The sequence below is a fragment of the Tursiops truncatus genome, chromosome 8 (assembly GCF_011762595.2).
Source record: "Tursiops truncatus isolate mTurTru1 chromosome 8, mTurTru1.mat.Y, whole genome shotgun sequence".
Lineage (NCBI taxonomy): Eukaryota > Metazoa > Chordata > Mammalia > Artiodactyla > Delphinidae > Tursiops > Tursiops truncatus.
The window spans coordinates 60032331-60048862 of NC_047041.1; the positions used below are offsets into that span (position 1 = coordinate 60032331).

Below are 16532 nucleotides of genomic sequence, written 5' to 3' on the forward strand. Positions count from 1 at the left end.
CTCAAAACCTTGGCATCGTGTCCTCGCCAGACAGAAAACACCCTGACCACTTCCCCATCCATGTACAACTTTCTTGGGGCCCCAGCCCTACAGAAAAAGCGTGGGAAAGAAGAATGAGCACAGAATAGAGATTTCCCTTTTATACATATTGCAACAAGTTCTCCAGAAAACATTCATCGGAAATAAATTAAAAAGTCCTCTTGCCACTGCCTCCAAACATAAAAAGGAGGCTACACCCTGGCCCCAGCACAGGCCACTCAAGGCCCTGATTGTCCATGGAAGAAAGTTAAGGATTGAGGGGCCCAAAGCCTGAGATGGGAGGGCCAGATCCCTCCTCTGAAGTATCCAACAAGAAAGGCGAGGTGACAGCGTGGGCCTGGGAGATGGCAGCCAGCTCCTTGAGAAACTCAGGGAAAATGACTGCACAGTAGACAGCATTCTTGACTCGCAGAGCCTCACCTTGGCGGTCAGGGGCCCCACCCCGGGGGGGTAGGACTGGTGTTGATGCCCCAGGGGAGCCCCCACCTAGGCCAAGTCCTGTGCCGTCTCTCCCAGGCTGAAGAACCATCTGTGCCGCCTGCCGAGCCCTGGTTGGACTGTGTGCATGCCGCAGGAGCAACTCCCCCAAGGACGGCCTCCGGCTCTTCACTGGGAACAAACAGGAGTGTCATGAAGCTGCTGGCGTCAGGCAAAGTTCCCTGGCCTGGGAGAGGAGATTCCCCTCCCCACGCACCCCCACTCCCCCAGGGGCATGGACCTCTCCACTAGAACTCTTAACACCAAAGTGCTGCCTGCCCAGCCTCCTTCCCTCTACCCAACCTCCCCAACAGCCAACCATCATGCTCAGTCTTTAGGCAGTCAACCCTTCAGATACTTCATTCCCAGACAAGACCCCTCCCTTCTCCAGGCCCCTTCACCTTGAGGGGTTCTCTTACTGCGCCTCCCTTTCCAATCACTCTTCTACCATCACCAAGCTCTTTCTCCTCAGTCTGTAACATGCGCTTATTCTTGCTGCCCAGCACCCTCCTATACTAGATGGGTCAATCCTCTAGACATTTCCTCCTTCCCCTGCCTATCTGTAACACCTCACCCACACCCCTGCTCCTTCAATACCCACAGGTGCTACATATGCAGTCATAGTTCAGTGACTTTATCAGATCTGTCACACACCACTGTCCCTCCAAGTTCTGCTCTCCTGTGCCACCACTTGGCCTTCCACCAATCCCTCTCCGACATCCACCAAAGCCACCCTCCCACTGGTTGTGGCCAGACAACTTCATGTCAGCTTAGACTCAAATGAACCATTTAAAATACTGCCTTCTCTTCTTTAATTTCCTTCCTCCTAGATTGCTGGCTCTGGATCTGTTCTTGGCCCTGTCCAGGACCTAGGGCCTAGACTCTAGGGATCTAGTCTCTAGATCATGATACCATTCCCATTCTCGACCTCTAATAATGGCTACAGAGATATGCTAAACAGATATATTAGATTTGGCATTCAGAGCCCTTTACAACCAGGTTCACACACTTCCTCGCACCTCTTCTAGAAACTCTCTACACACTTCCTCCCACCTCTTCTAGAAACTCTCCCTGCTTTGGCATCCACATCTATGTGCTCCTCCTGGAACCCTCCAGGCTCCTTTCATGCCTCTGTAGCCCCTTCTGCCTTAATTTTGCTTTCCTCAATGTTTTCATCCTTGGCCTAATTTCCCCATCCCTACCTCTCCTCTAATTTGCCCTCCACTAACTTCCCATTTTACTGCTCTATCACATTGCATTTTAATAACTTGTTCTCATGTCTTCTACCTCATACATTAATCTGTGAGTTTAAGGGCTTGGACTCTGTCTTATTTACCTCTATATCCCTGGGCCCTCCACAGTGAACATAGTACCAGGACTGTGGAAGCAAGAAATAATTCCTGGTACTGGACCATGAGGAAGTCATGCTAAGGAACTTCAGCTGGGCCTTCACAGCTATCTAATAACCCTTCTGGTACTCTCTTCCCAACCTATACACTTTCCTCCTTAAGCCCCCATCTCACCTCTGCTCTCTTGCTCAGCATATTATTTTGCCTCCTACTTCAATTAGCAAATAAAGGATGACTTCAACTCCCTAAAATTTCCCTCCACACCTCAAAACTCCACTTGTACATAACATTTCCTCCTTTGATCTCTCCTCATTTGCCTCAAAGGGGGAAAAAAACCTTCCTGTGCTCTGGATCCCACTTACTTCCACCACCATTGGGACCTTGCTCCCTCAGTTATGACAATCCTCTAGTCACTATCTAGACTATCAGCTTTTTGAAAGCAAAGATCACATCTTGTACCTCCCTGAGTCCCCTGTATCACAGACAACACCTAGCACATACGGCAAGCACTCAGATACTTGTTGATGAAAGATCTAAATTTAGAATATCATGGTCATATTTAACTCTTCCTTCTTCCTTATTACCCACAACCACTCACCAAACTCTGCCAGTACTTCCTTCCCATTTCCATCAAATTCTTCCTTTCTATTTCCACTATTCTAATTCAAGCCTCACAGGTCACATCTGCATTATGGCATAAGCCTCCCAATTGCTCTTCTGACTTCATTTTCTCCTAGCTCCAGTGCAACTAGCACATGAACTAACACACTTATCTGTCCATTCCCAGATCTAAGAACCTCCAATGGTTTCTCACTGCCTAAAAGTTTACAACCTCTGCCTAGCCCAACTTCTACGCTGAGAACCTTCTGCTCTGACCAAATCTTTCCAACCCTACTACCAACTGTTCCACCAACTTCCAAATCCCCTGCTCCAACTAAACAATTCATGCTGTCCCCTGAACAAAAGAATAAAGCCATCCCACTTCTTTGCCTACCCAAGTCCTACCCATCTCTCAAGGCCCATGTCAAATGCCATGTCCTTTACCAAGCTTTAACAATATCTCAACCTAGAGACTCTTCTGTCCCCTTGCCCATCCCCAACTTCTAGAGTAGTTTTTGCTGGTACTGTTGGTTTGGCTCTCAGTGGACAGAACTATGTTTTTCCTCTGCCCAGAAACCTGAGGACAAAATCAAGACTCTACTCTCTGCAACTCCCTAGTTCCCGGTGCAAGGCTTCAACCTAAATAAGAAACTCAGTTAACCTGAGCTAATTAGTTGCCTAGGGAGGACAGGGAGGTGGTGGCAGGGTACGCCTCACCTAGGGAATCAGACCGGCGGGGGGCAGATCCTGCCGCAGGGCCCTCCGTCCAGTCCAACTTGCCACGGGCAATGAGGTACTTCTTGGCTTTGGATAGCAGTGCTGGGAAGTCCTCCTGGGAGGCTGCAAAGCTCTCAATCTTATTCTTCACAGAGCCCAGCACCTATGAAGCACAACTTCATGACATTTCTGGGTGGCTCTAGACTGACACAGTCCTTTCTAGCCCCGCTGGGCCTATTCCCAGCCCCCCCAGGGCCACTCCAGCTGTGGGCCTGGCCCACCATGGAGCCTGGACGCACCCATGCATGCATGCATCGCACACCTGCAGCAGGGACTTGACACTGGGCTGGAAGACCATGTTGGTGTTGAGCAGGAAAGAGCGGAGCAGGGGCTGGGGGTGACAGGCCAGCTGGGCCACCAGCCCCGTCAGCAGGAAGTTGACATAGACGGAGTTCTGCAGCATGTTCTCGAGTTTGGCAAAGAGCACAGCCATGAAGGGGCCTGGGGTGGGGTGGGTGGGCACAAGGATACAAGGCCTAAACACAATGCACATCACACGCATTCCTCCCCAAAATGAAACCCCCCACCACCACTAGATGAAAATTATTTGTGTCAGAAAATGATTTGCATGTTTAAATATCCTGTGACCACCTATTCTGGAGGAGATAAAACGGCAGACACCACATGGACCCACAAGAGGTCCAGATGCCAGCTTATACACATTCTAGCTGAAGGACCAGACCACAGGCTCTGGAATCAGACAGACTTGGTTCAAATTTTAGCTTTACCGTTTACTAGTTAAGTTACTGGATGAATCAAAACTCTCCAAGCATAGTTTCCTACTTGGTAAAATAAGAAAATACACCCACCTCATAAGGTTATTAAGAGGATCAAAGAGATACTGATACACAGCATTTAGGCCAAAGTCTAGCAAATTATAAGTATTCAATAATAACCATAAGCTATGTAATAGTTCTCAGTTTTTTAAAAAGCTTCACCCAAGAGGACAACTGAAGAAAGAACAAGTGAGAAAGTGATTAGACCAAAAGAAGAAATCAGGTTACATACAAGACAGGGGATAACACTAGACCTGAGTCAGAAATAAAGCAAGAAGAAAGCATAGTGAAGGCAAAGACGGTGACTAGATTGGTCAACTTAAAGTTAGGGGAGGAATCTTTGGAGAACCAAAAAAGAAATCAGGTCTGTTCAGGAGCGGGGAACCAAGGTGGTGAAATAGAATCTGTAGGGGAAAAAGAGCTTAGTTCAGGGCCAGAGAAAACTGATTCAGGACAGACTCTTTGGTGGAAAGAGGATGGCAGAAGGGATTAGAATGATCTTCCGGGAGAACTGGTCTCAACTGAGCCAGATCACCAACACTAGGACTGTAGAACCATCACAGTCTGTCTGGTCAGGGATTTGTCAGGGAGACGGAGTGTGCCTAGGAACTGCACTAAGACTTGAGGCAGGAGAACAATGAAGGGCAAGAGACACTGAATCCTGAGAAAGATCCTAGAACATTCTTACTCCACATGCACATGACTAGCCTTGGCTCTAAAACAACTCTAGCTTAGCAGGGTCCTAAGATATCCCATAACTTTGTCCTTCTCATCTCCGGGGACTTTTCTGCAAGAGAAAAAGCTCAGATGAGTTTAGAAGAAGAAAAAGGACAGAACTTCAAATAACGCTTCAAGAAAGTGGTAAAACCTGCACACCACCTTCTCGTGGTCTAGAGAAGGAAAGAGCAGAGCAAAGCCTAAATAAATGAAAAGACATATTTTCTGTAGTCTGCAAGAGAGTTGTCATTACTCCAGAGCAAAAGGCCTGATGCTGTGCAAGGCCCAGCTAGGGCATGTACTGATCAATGCATGATAACTTGACTACAAACAACAGGAAGATATGTGGGTACCTTGGTCAACTTGTATCCGCCATGCACCCAAGAGATGATAATCCTAAACTACCACATGCTGAGTTCTCACAATGTACCAGCATCATAGTAAGTGATTTACATGCAACAAAGACATAGATGGAATGCTAACTCAAGGTATGTCTAGTCCAAAGCACTATACAGCTTCCCAGAAGTGCCTCCCCACCAATCCCCAGCATGGGGTGTAGAGTAGGGACAAGAGCCAGATGAGGGTTGGGCTGGGTAAAGCTGGCTCTCAAACAAAAACAAAGAGGAGTTAGCCCAGCCACTCAGGCCAGATCTAGCTCCAAGGTCTTTTGGAGAGACCAAAAGAACTTAGCCAGGGGGCTCAGGGCCATGCTTTGTCATTTGCCCTGATAGAGGTATTTCACTGATCTAATTTACCCAGAGAGAGGTATTTCACTCTATCTGCTTCAGTTCTTACCACTAACCATAAACCCTTAGAAAGTCTTACTGAGCAGTCAGGGCAACCAACAAGGTGCAAGGATAGGGAACAGGAGAAACTTGAAGCTGAGCCCTTCTCTAAAGAGGCTGGGAGAAAGGAGGCCAGGGCTGAAGAAGGGAAGTATAGCAGAAAGCTGACCCTGGGCCACAGAAGAGCTGACGAGAGACCCAACACCCAGACAGATATATTGGCGGGAACAACATGGAACAGCATGATTTACAGGTGCCTCACATACAGGACAGCACGCATGTCTTCCACATGGTTCAGATGTATTGCTGTGATTCACCAGGAAACACCAAACACAGAATATCCTAATCACACATCCCAGAAAATGGCCAGACTGAGGAAGAGGAGGAACATGCATAAAGGACAGACATACAAGACTCAGACATAAGTCAATACTCAAACCAGCACAAGCATGGAAGACTACAGACAGACACTGAGACACAAGTATGACATGATATGTATCTGGAGGGGACCCAGGCAAAATGGATGAGGAGCTAGGCAAGTACACAGGAATGACATGGGCAAGAAGTCTCAGAAACCAGCACAAACATGTGGAGAACATGCAAAGAGTACACAAAGGAGAAGACCTAGGCTAAGTAGCTTACCAGTGAAGGGCTGGCTTGGCAGCTGGCTGAGAGTCCGCAAAGGGCTGCTGAGGAAGGGGCCAGGGGGCTCAGGGGCACAGGTGAAGCTTTCGTAGGCCTCCTCCTCCTCAAGAGGTAGTGAAGGCTCTAGAGGGGGCTCTGAGCCAGCGCCCCCATTGCTCAACGCCACCTCCAGCTCCCGGAGCTCCTGCCCAAAGCTCTCTAGTCCTGCCACGCCCTCGGAGGTGCCCTCTAGTAGTTCCCCAGCTCCCTCCTGTGGCACCCGACGAACCTTCTTGGCCCCCTCAGGCCATGGTCCTGGCACCCCATTGAGCTGGGGAGGGCGCAGGTGGCCAGGGCCCTCCCTCACACCCAGAGCCAGCGCCCCCCTCCCCAGTTCCTCCACTTCCCCTTCCCCTGCATGGCCCCTGCCCTCCTCAGGCAGTAGGCTGCGTTTCTTAGTCCGGGAGCCAACAGGACTGGGCTCAGGAGGGGGCCGCTCGCCATCATAGGGGGCAGACCAGGTACGGCAGGCTTGGACACAGCGGTCCACACCAAGGCGCGCCTCACGCAGATACTCCAGGTAATTGTCTTCCAGCTCACCGGGCTCCTCCACAGGGCTGGGCCGTCGGCCAGGGCTGGAGGCTGGGGATGCAGCAAGCCCCGGTGAGCGAGGAGCTGGGGCTGGGGACTCGGAGCCACCCAGGCTCTGCTGTCGCAGAAAGAGGGCCAGACGAGATGGCGTGGAGGCCCGGGGTACCGTCACCACAGAAGAGGAGTCAACGCTTGGGCTTCCAGGGCCTGCAGAGGGGAAAACACATAAGAGAGATCAAAGAGCCAGAGGTGCAGGAGGAAGGATGAGACACCTTGGGTAACTAAGAGAGAAGGCAATGAAGCAGAAGAAACATGGGACTGATTCAGACAGCTGACTCTCCACCCCTCAAATTAACCTTTTCCTCATCCACCACCCCCTCCTCATTACCACCAACACCACAAAAACAACGGAAATAGAAGAGTACAACTGGAGTGAAGAAAAGGAACAGCTTTGTTCAGAAGATAAATTTCTTTGGTGGAGTTGAGGATCCACCCTACAACACCCCTCATCAACCTCCCCAAAGATGGAATGCCACTCACGGCCACCTCCCTCCTCCCACCTTCTGGCTAGCTCCCCCAGAACCTGGGCCATACCCGTCGTGTCCTCCCTTCTCCCTGCCTCTCTGCTAGGCCCACCTCGTGCCCACGAGGCATGCTCTGGACGAGGTGGGCTGGAGGCACGGTGCCGACAACAGCATGGGATTAAGGAGAGAAACTTGTCTGCTGCTCGTCCATACAGGTCCACATCGCGCACAGCTGGCTTCTGGCTCAGCATCACATGGTTACACGGGACAAGATACCTGGGAAAGACAGCAAAAAAGGGACACAGGATACATCAGGAAGGAAGGACAGGGCTTGGGAGAACATCAGTGGAACTATATGGCTAAGCCAGGCTTCGAGAGGACACACACATAAGCAACCCCAATGCAACCCATCACCCCAGCAATGCACAAGGCCCTGAGGGCCCGGAGGGTTCAGGATCAGCCATCCCTCAGCCCTGCCCCCACAGGTACCTGAGAACCAGCTGCAGCAGGACATCCTCACAGCTGAGGTTCAGTAGGGTCCTGAAGAGACTCAGAGAGACCATGCAGAGCTGGGGGGGGGGGGGGGGGGCGGGGAGTCACCATAAGAGCTCTCTACCCTCCAAGATGTTTACCAAATGGAAACCTCCCCAACCCCAGGCCCAACCAACCTCTCCTGGAGCAATGATGGCACAGGGCCTGGCACAAAACAATCATTCAAATATTAAATAAATGATCACATGATCTTTGTGGTCAAGACTTCATTATTCACAGATAGGAACGAACCACATGTCAGATTTAATGTATTTCTATAGACCATACACATGTCAGCAAACTCTCTGGCTATATATACCTGGCAGCAGAGATACCAGCAATACTTAAATGGAATGAATACCCATGAAGAGACCCCAGGAAATACTGGGACTGAGTGAATGACTAACAGGAGACAACAGCAACGTGGTTAACTAAGGGAATGCCTGTCAACAGACTATAGCAGCATAGTAACTGAACGCCTACCAACAAAAAACCAGAGGGAACCTGGAAGAATCCCAGCTGGGAAGTGGGTGGGGCTGTGAACAAGGAGTCTGAGTCACCTCTCCAACACCAGTGTCTCTCTCAGAAGGTAGGATAAAGAAAAGTTCAAGGGCAGCTGACAGGAAAAGGAAAAAAATAGGTGGGTCCAGAACAAGGGAAACTTTTGTTTTAGAAAAGTAAAAAGGGTGGTTCACCTCTGGCTAGATGAAGAGAAGAGACACATGTAAGCACTCCCTCAATCCTGTGAATCCCCGAAGCACTTTCTCTATACTTCCCTTACGGCAAGTATACCTTGAGCACCCTGAAGACAACTATTGGGTCTTAGTCCAGGGCACTACCTGCACAGTCTAGGTGCTCATCATTAACTAAATGACTGTGGGGGAATTACAAGCCAATCATGGGACTTCCCTGGTGGCTCAGTGGTTAAGAATCTGCCTGCCTGTGCAGGGGACACGGGTTCGATCCCTGGTCCAGGAAGATCCCACATGCCGCGGAGCAACTAAGCCTGTGCGCCACAACTACTGAGCCTGCACTCTAGAGCCCGCAAGCCACAACTACTGAGCCCATGTGCCACAACTACTGAAACCTGCGTGCCTAGAACCCATGCTCCACAACAAAAGAAGCCACCACAATGAGAAGCCCGTGCACCGCAACGAAGGGTAGCCCTCGCTCACCCCTAGAGAAAGCCCACGCACAGCAATGAAGACCCAACACAGCCATAAATAAATAAATGAATACACACATACATTCAAGGAAAAAACAAAACAAAACCAAACAAAAGCCAATCATGGTGGGAAAGAGATAAGATAGCAGTTCCCATTTTAGACAGCATGGATGTTTATCCTAAATGACCATTTTAACTAGCAATGAAAACATTCAGACTCACTGAAAGATTGTGCGGTAGGTAGAAAAAATGGCCCCTCAAAGATGTCCCGGTCCTAATCTCCAGAACCTGTAAGTTACCTTACATGGCAGAAGGGACTTTGCAGGTATGATTAAGGTTATTAAAAAATTTAAGATGGGAAGAGTAGCCTGGATTATCCAGATAGGCCCACTCAAATCACACGAGTCTTTAAAAGCCAAGAACCTTTCCTAGCTGGGTCAAAAAGGAGAGAGATCTGAAGCATGAAAGGGACTCGATCCACCACTGATGGCTTTGAAGATGGAACAAGGGATCACAAGCCAAGGATTTAGTTGGTCTCTAGAAGATGGGAATGGTCCTCAGCTGACAGCCAGCAAGAAAACAGGAGTCTCAGTCCTATATCTACAATTAAGTAAATTCGACCAATGATCCCAGTGAGCAAGGAAGCGGATTTTCTCCTAGGGCCTCCAGAAAGGATGCAGCCCCGCTGATGCTTTGATTTTAGTGGGGTGAGGTCCGTGTCAGATACATGACCTACAGAACTTGTAGAATTACAGAATTTACAAATTCTGTAAAGCAATTTGTGTTGCTTTAAGCCACTATGTTTGTGGTAATTTGTTATGACAGCAATAGGAAACTAATACAGATACGCAGGCTAGCTAGCCAGCATGATTCACCTTAAGCCACAAAAGTTGGACTATAGCAGTTACAAAGTCAGGCCAACAGAATCAAGCTTAAAAGGGCTAAACAGGGGAAAGGAAAGCACCTGCATGTTTAACATGGGCATCCTAAAATCAGAAGAGATTTGGTTCCTCCAAGAACTGAGAGCCAAGAATAAATACCCCAAAACCATGAAAGGCTCCTGAGACCAGGGGACCAAATGCAAGACTAACAGAAATATATGCTGAAGACTAAAGACACTGAGGGAGAATCAAAGAAGTTAGGATAAGATTAAGACAAAAGCAAGACGGACAGAGCCCAATACAGGAAGAAAAATCAAATCCTAGGAAGGAAATCAACATTCCCAAAACATGCACAGGACATTCCATGAGGCCAAACAGATTTAAGACCTTGGTCGAGCTTCAGCATAATGAGAAATAAAACTTTTTCAATGCCTTTGTAAAATTAAAGCTTTGACATCTCTTCCCTATCAGTTTATGACAATAATTCTTAACCCAAGGCATGTATCATAATTACATTTTGGAGTATTATAAAAGTACACATGCCTTGGGCCTACTCCCAAAGATTATAACTCAAGAAATCTAAGGCAGAGCCTAGAATCTGTTGTTATGGCTACTGTCATTTTCAAATTCTAAAGTGTACACTTGGTTCAGAAACACTGGTCAAATCAGAGTCAGTCTAGAATATCTCATATACACCCTAACGTAGCTTCAGAAACCTCAACTATACAAAACATAGCTATCCAGGAACCTTACTTACCTGGAACCCTACTACCAGGTACCTCGGTTATCTAGAACAGTTTTCTAGAACCTTTAGTGATCTAAGAACTTCTATTTTAAACACAAGGACCCAGAGAACGTCAATTATTTATAATAAAAGAAGGAAACAAAAATGGTTGATGGAGCCAAAATAAATGCCATAAAGTCCACGGCTAAACTAATGCTTTACTCCCCCAGAAAGACTTCGGATCTTTATGACTTAGAAACAATTTACTCCTATTTTATATACATTTCTATTGGTTAAAATCTAAACTTCTTACCATGGTCTACAAGGCCACACATGATCTGAACTCACCCACCTCTCCTTCCCTTCTCCCCTTTGCTCACTATACCTCCAGTCACACTGGTCTTTCATTTCCTCAAATACATTTCATTTCCTGTTCCCCACGTATGTACTTTGCATGCATTGCTCCCTCTGCCTAGACTGTTCTTCCACTTGCTCTTCAATAGGCTAACTCCCTCATGACCTTTAGGTCTCAACTCAATGTCACCTCCTCAGAATGGTTTTTTTGACCACTCTACTGTTTTCTAAGCACCCTGTTGGGTTTTTTATAACAATGACCTCAATTTTCAATTATTTTGGTTATGTGTTTACTTGTCTACCTCCTCTATGAAGGAAGCTCCATGAAGTCAGCAACCACTGCTTACCATTATATCCTCAGTACCAGAGAACAGTATGACATATAGTGAACATTCAATCAAAATGTTCTTCAGGAAGAAGGAACATAAGTAGGTAGGCAGGCAAATGGGTGCCCCAAGTTCTATAACTCTACAGCAAATCCAGAGGGAAGAAAAGGTAAACGTACTAGTAGCAGCTGGATCACCTATCAAAGCAGACACAAAGCCTGAAGAAGTGATCTCAAGTCACCCAGAGCAAGTCACAAAGCACTACACAGCTGAAGAGAACCTCAGGTCAACGCTACATAACAAGTGTCACACAATGGCAACACCTATAGCCGTGACGAGCAGCCGAAGTCATCCAGAAAAGGTAACTGTGTCCTAGATTTGTATATTACAAAAGCAGGAGGCCACATTAAAATTGTACCCAAAACAGTTAAAAGTTTAATACTAGAAAGAAAATGCCACCTAACTTTGAAGTGATTGCTAGAGACAAAGGCCAAAGAAGGGCAGGAACACCCTCCCAGAACAAAGGTCGGAGAGAGAAGATGGCTCACCCAGGTAAGCCAGGACAGAGGTAGGGGCCATACCCGGGAGTTGCTGCCAATACGGGCAACAAGGGTGTCAAGGATGGTGTGGGTGTCATGCCGGTGTAATAGCAGGAATCGCAGGAAGGTACGGAGCAAGGCAGGCTCTGAAATACTCCGTAGGAAAAGTTCCAGATAAGCGGTACTGGCAATCATCTCCTCCACAGAGGTCTGGACAAAGAAAGGGAAAGTTTGGAAATTTAGGGCTTCCCCACACATATGCTAAGCCATTTTCCCTAAGTTCTAAGGAGGTACCAGGAGCAGACAGGGAAAAAGGGAGGAGTACCCAGCCCACTGCCACCCACATTGGTCCTGGCATTGAGGTTACCACCCCTCAACCTAATCCCTTAATCTGCCTTGCCACCCATGACTCTCACCTTGTGCAGGGCAGGGCCCATGACAGGCACCAGGAACCCATTATGGATATAATCTACCAGCTGCTTTTGCACTAGAGGGTGAGCCACCTGTAAGGGTGCAAGACAGAGGACGGAGGATTTTGAAGGGGGCCATTGTCAGGAAGGGAGCAGAATGGTAGAATACAAATAGGCACCCTACCCCCAAGCTGAAAGAAAACCAGAACTCCAGGGAATGCACCCCCTCCCACCCCATCTCCCCAGAATGACCAAAGGCCAGACCTCCTGGGAACCCCAGTCCCACCTGAATGACTGCGTTGCAGAACTCTAGGGAACTCATGAAGAGAGCAAGGGCTGGCACCCCCAGCCAGTCCTCCCGTCGCAGGCAGTGCCAATCATCTCCTGGAACTTCAATCTTTCGGGGCAGTGAAGAGTACAGGGCACTCAGCCCTGTGGCCAGCACCTGGGGGCCATCCCCAAGGACAGGTTACCAAAGACTCAGACGATATAAAAAAGGGGAACAGGGAACTATTAACCCAGAGTTTTTATGCGAGTAGGGGTAAGAGTTATTACCAGAGCAGATATTTAGTCACCCAAGGTGCCAACACATCACCTGGGAACACTGGCCCATGAAGAGCCTTCATACTTGCCTTATCCACCTAAGCCCATGTTTCATCCCCACCCCAACTCCAGGTGCTGCTTTCAAACCCGGGGTGGGGGGGGCTACTGCCTGAAGGAGAGGGCCCTGGTACATAGTCCCTCCACAACTCCTGGACAGGAAGGTGCTCTCCCGTGCCTACACCATACCCTACCCCCCATCCCAGGAGGTGCTGACCGGGCAGAAGTAAGAGTGATCTGCGATGTAGCGGCCCACAGTGGGACTTCCAGCTGATAGAGCCATGAGCAGGAGTAGGGCATCACGGGCCTGCTGGCCCAGGGTGCCCTCTCGATGGACAAAAGGTACAAGGCGAGAAAAGAGGAGAAGACGGGGAGCAGCTCCGGGCTCAGGAGGTGGCTGCAGGAAGAACTCGAGCAATGAAGGCTCCCGGGCCAGACACACGCACAGCTGGCTGAGAAGTAGCACCAGGCCTTCATCCAGTGCTGGGCTACTGGGCACAGGGCGGCCACAGGCATCCAGCAAGATCAGCAGAGCCTCACGAACGGGACTATGCCGCAACAGTGGCTGGCGAGCTTCGCTCACTAGCATCTCAAATAGTTTCAGTTGCTCAGCCCGCCGTTCCTCAACCCCATCCCCAAGCTCATCCCACTGAAGCTGCCACGTCAACACACGGGTTAGCAGATCCTCGCGCAGAGCAAACTCCAGCAGGGGCCCAGGAGCCGTGGGAGCCGAGGGCACCGCACGATCCTCCGCCAGCAGTGTCAGCATCTGGTAAGTGTGGTTGCACACAGCACTGAGATCGTCGGCTCCCCCAGGAGCTGCCCTAGGGCCTTGCCGCTCCAGAATTCGCACCACCTGGGGAATCAGGACAGATAAGAGAAAAAAATTTAAGATGATCAGGTGACTAGATGGCAAGGTGAGAGAACAAAGAATGTTAGGACTTGGGCAGCCAGCAGACTGGGACCTTTAGCATATAGTCTCCTACCTGGGACCAGTGATTCTTGAAGACCATGAGGCAGGTCTCAGGGTCAGCCATGACAGGAGTCTGCAGACTGGCCCCTTGTGGTACACGATGCCCAGGGCCCCGGGAGGCCAGTCTGCTCAGCCAGTTCATCCTCTCCATGAGGTAGGCCGGGCAGGGCCAGTGGCCAGAGGGCCACACTCTGAGAATTTGCCAGCCGGAGGCTTTCTCTACTTGTGTCTCTAGTCTGCTTCATCCGGTCTGTAGGAGCCAGTAACTGTCCATGGAGCCAGAAGATATACCAGGCTGGAGTAGTGAGCTCAGAGGTCACTGCCCGATCCAGACCTACAAATCTAATTCAAAGAGAAAGGATGGAAGAGGTTAATAGAAGTTTGCCTCTCTCTACCGCCCAGCAGGAAGAACTCAGAACCACCACTCCACTGAGAACTCCACACACACAGTCAGCACCTTAAATTCAACATGTCTAAAACAGAACTCATTCCAACACTAAACCTGTGTTACTCCCCCAGCCTTCTCCACCTTAATAAATGATACCAATATTTACCTACTTGTTCAGGCCAAAAACCTAGGCATCATCCTTCTTTCTTCTTGTCCTTACTTCTAATATCCAGTTCATCAGCCTATCATCTATACCCTCCAAACGTGTCTCACTATTGCAGTAGCTTCCAATCTCGTCTTCATACTTCCAGTCTTGCCCCTCTAAGAATCTATTCCCCACACGGCAACCAGAGTTTTAAAACATAAATTATACTACATCTCTCCTCTGCTGAATACCCTCCAATGACTCCCTATCACACTGGTAATAATCCAAATTCTCTACCTTGGTCTCTAGGGCATTACATAATCTAACCTGTATAACCTCCTACCATACCCCTCCTCACTCATACTTTACTCATACAAGGCTTCTTGAATACTTGCTCTTCCCTCTGTCTGGAGTGTACTTTTCCTGATCTTCACATTGCTCACATCGCTCAGTTCTTTCCAAATGCCATCTCCTCAGAGAGGACTTACTTAACAATTCTATCTAAATAGCACATCTTCCCACCTTCACTCTCTAGCTTCCTAAACCTTTCTTCTTAGCAGTTTTTTTACTTTCTAAAAATATTTATTTGCTTATTTATTTGTCTATCTTCCCCACTACAATGAAGCTCATTGAGGGCAAGGTTTCTCTGTTGTATCCCCAGTACCTAGAGCAGTGCCTAGGGACTCAATAAATATTTGCTGAATGTATGGATGCTTAAGTGAATGAGTGAATGAACAAACAAAGATCAGGAAATCCAGTCTTGATCTGACTCCGGCCCTCTGGGACTGTTGAGGAAGAAATTTTTTTCTAACTATTACAGGTCCCTCCCTAGAAGCCCACCCAGGAGGAAATACACTAATAGACCTTTAACTGGCTGAATAATCTTAAGAGGTAAAAATTCAGAGCCAACCAAAAGAGCAGAAGAATTTTCATTCCAGCAAAGAACACAAGGATACACTCCCAATAAACACACATATACCCACTCCTGTCAGATGCATCCAACACTCACTCCTGGGGACATGACGTCACACCCTCACTAGAGAATGGGGAAAAGTACCAAAACAGCTGTTGGCCTCGGCCATGGCTCACAGTTCCTTCTCATCACATCTACCACCCCCTCAACAATACTGTCTGTCAACAATATCTCACAAGTATAAAAACTTCAGAGGAAAAAAACCAAAAAAACTTCAGAGGAAAGGTGTGGTTCAGTTGTCCTTCCTCTTTACACTCAATAAGGCTAAAGAAACCCAGAGACCTGGCAACAGGCCCACATTTGGCCTCCAGTTATATTAACCACCACCCCTTCTACCCAGATACACTCCCTCTCACCATTATCAGCGCACACTAAAGGAAGATAGCAACTATGCTTAAGAAAACCTTCTGGAGAACAAAAGACAGTCTTTTTTTTTTTTTTTCAAAAGACAGTCTTATAAAGGGTGGGAGCAGTCCTAAACAGCAGACAGGGCTCACTCGTTGATTAAGTCAGTGTACATCATACTGATAAGTGCTGGGACACTGTGCTAATAATAGGTAAGCACTGGAAATACAAAAATGGATAAAAACAGTTGGTGGAGCATAAACAAAAACTCCAATAGATATTATAAACAGAGGTACTTACAAAAATGTCATGTGGGTGCTAAGGAAAGCAACTAAATCTTCCTGGGAAACTATAAGAGGATTCCAGAAAAGAGGTGATATCTGATTTAAATCTTTAACAACGAGATACTGGCCACAAAGAAAGCAGACGGAAAGGCCTTCTTCATATTAAAAACAGTATGTTCAAAAATATGGCACTGTGAAAGAACATAGCAAATTTGAAGAACAGTTGCAAGTTTGGTGTGACTTAATCTCAGACTATTTAGAGAAGAGAGATACAATATTAAGTTGAAGGGTAAACATGGGTGAAGGTTATAAATATCACTGAATATCATGCTAAGGACTTTGGGTTTATCTATCAACACCCTGGAATAAAGGAGGTTTTTAAACAAGGAAATGACAAGATCAAATTTGCCTTTAAAAATATGTCAGATAGCAACATATGGTGGAGCAAAGAGAGACCTAACCTCACACTCATACCCCAGGGGAGCTGAAGAAGGGCCAAGCAACCAGTCTCAGCAAAGTAAGGCCTAAACAGGTCCACAACTAAACTGCTTCCAGCTTCTAGAACTCAATTCCAAAGACTAACAAACAGCTTCTACCTTGGGATGTCCCTGGGGCGCCCACCTCTGCTCCACTCC

At 48.0% G+C, this 16532-nt stretch overlaps 2 protein-coding genes across 8 annotated transcripts in view; both read right to left on the minus strand.

The window, feature by feature from the left end:
- LOC141279433 (olfactory receptor 56A1-like) overlaps window positions 1–173 on the minus strand; it is a 37522-nt gene extending 37349 nt beyond the window's left edge. The window contains 1 exon segment of the mRNA XM_073809434.1: window positions 1–173. Coding sequence (XP_073665535.1) covers window positions 1–173 — 173 coding nt within the window.
- Window positions 115–16532, minus strand: part of FHIP1B (FHF complex subunit HOOK interacting protein 1B) — a 26678-nt gene continuing 10260 nt past the window's right edge. For 3 of the 7 annotated variants that reach the window (XM_019948115.3, XM_019948116.3, XM_019948114.3), the window contains exons 2-12: window positions 13776–14104; window positions 13007–13645; window positions 12476–12634; window positions 12196–12282; window positions 11822–11989; window positions 7749–7828; window positions 7330–7535; window positions 6163–6942; window positions 3505–3683; window positions 3183–3345; window positions 115–648 (exon numbers count right to left, since the gene is read on the minus strand). In XM_019948115.3, the coding sequence (XP_019803674.1) occupies window positions 287–648; window positions 3183–3345; window positions 3505–3683; window positions 6163–6942; window positions 7330–7535; window positions 7749–7828; window positions 11822–11989; window positions 12196–12282; window positions 12476–12634; window positions 13007–13645; window positions 13776–13913 (2961 nt within the window). In that variant the 5' untranslated portion in view covers window positions 13914–14104 and the 3' untranslated portion in view covers window positions 115–286. Of the gene's footprint in view, window positions 649–3182; window positions 3346–3481; window positions 3684–6162; window positions 6943–7329; window positions 7536–7748; window positions 7829–11821; window positions 11990–12195; window positions 12283–12475; window positions 12635–13006; window positions 13646–13775; window positions 14105–16532 lie in introns of those variants that run through there. The other 4 variants (XM_019948118.3, XM_073808558.1, XM_073808556.1 and 1 more) reach the window with 4 other exon arrangements.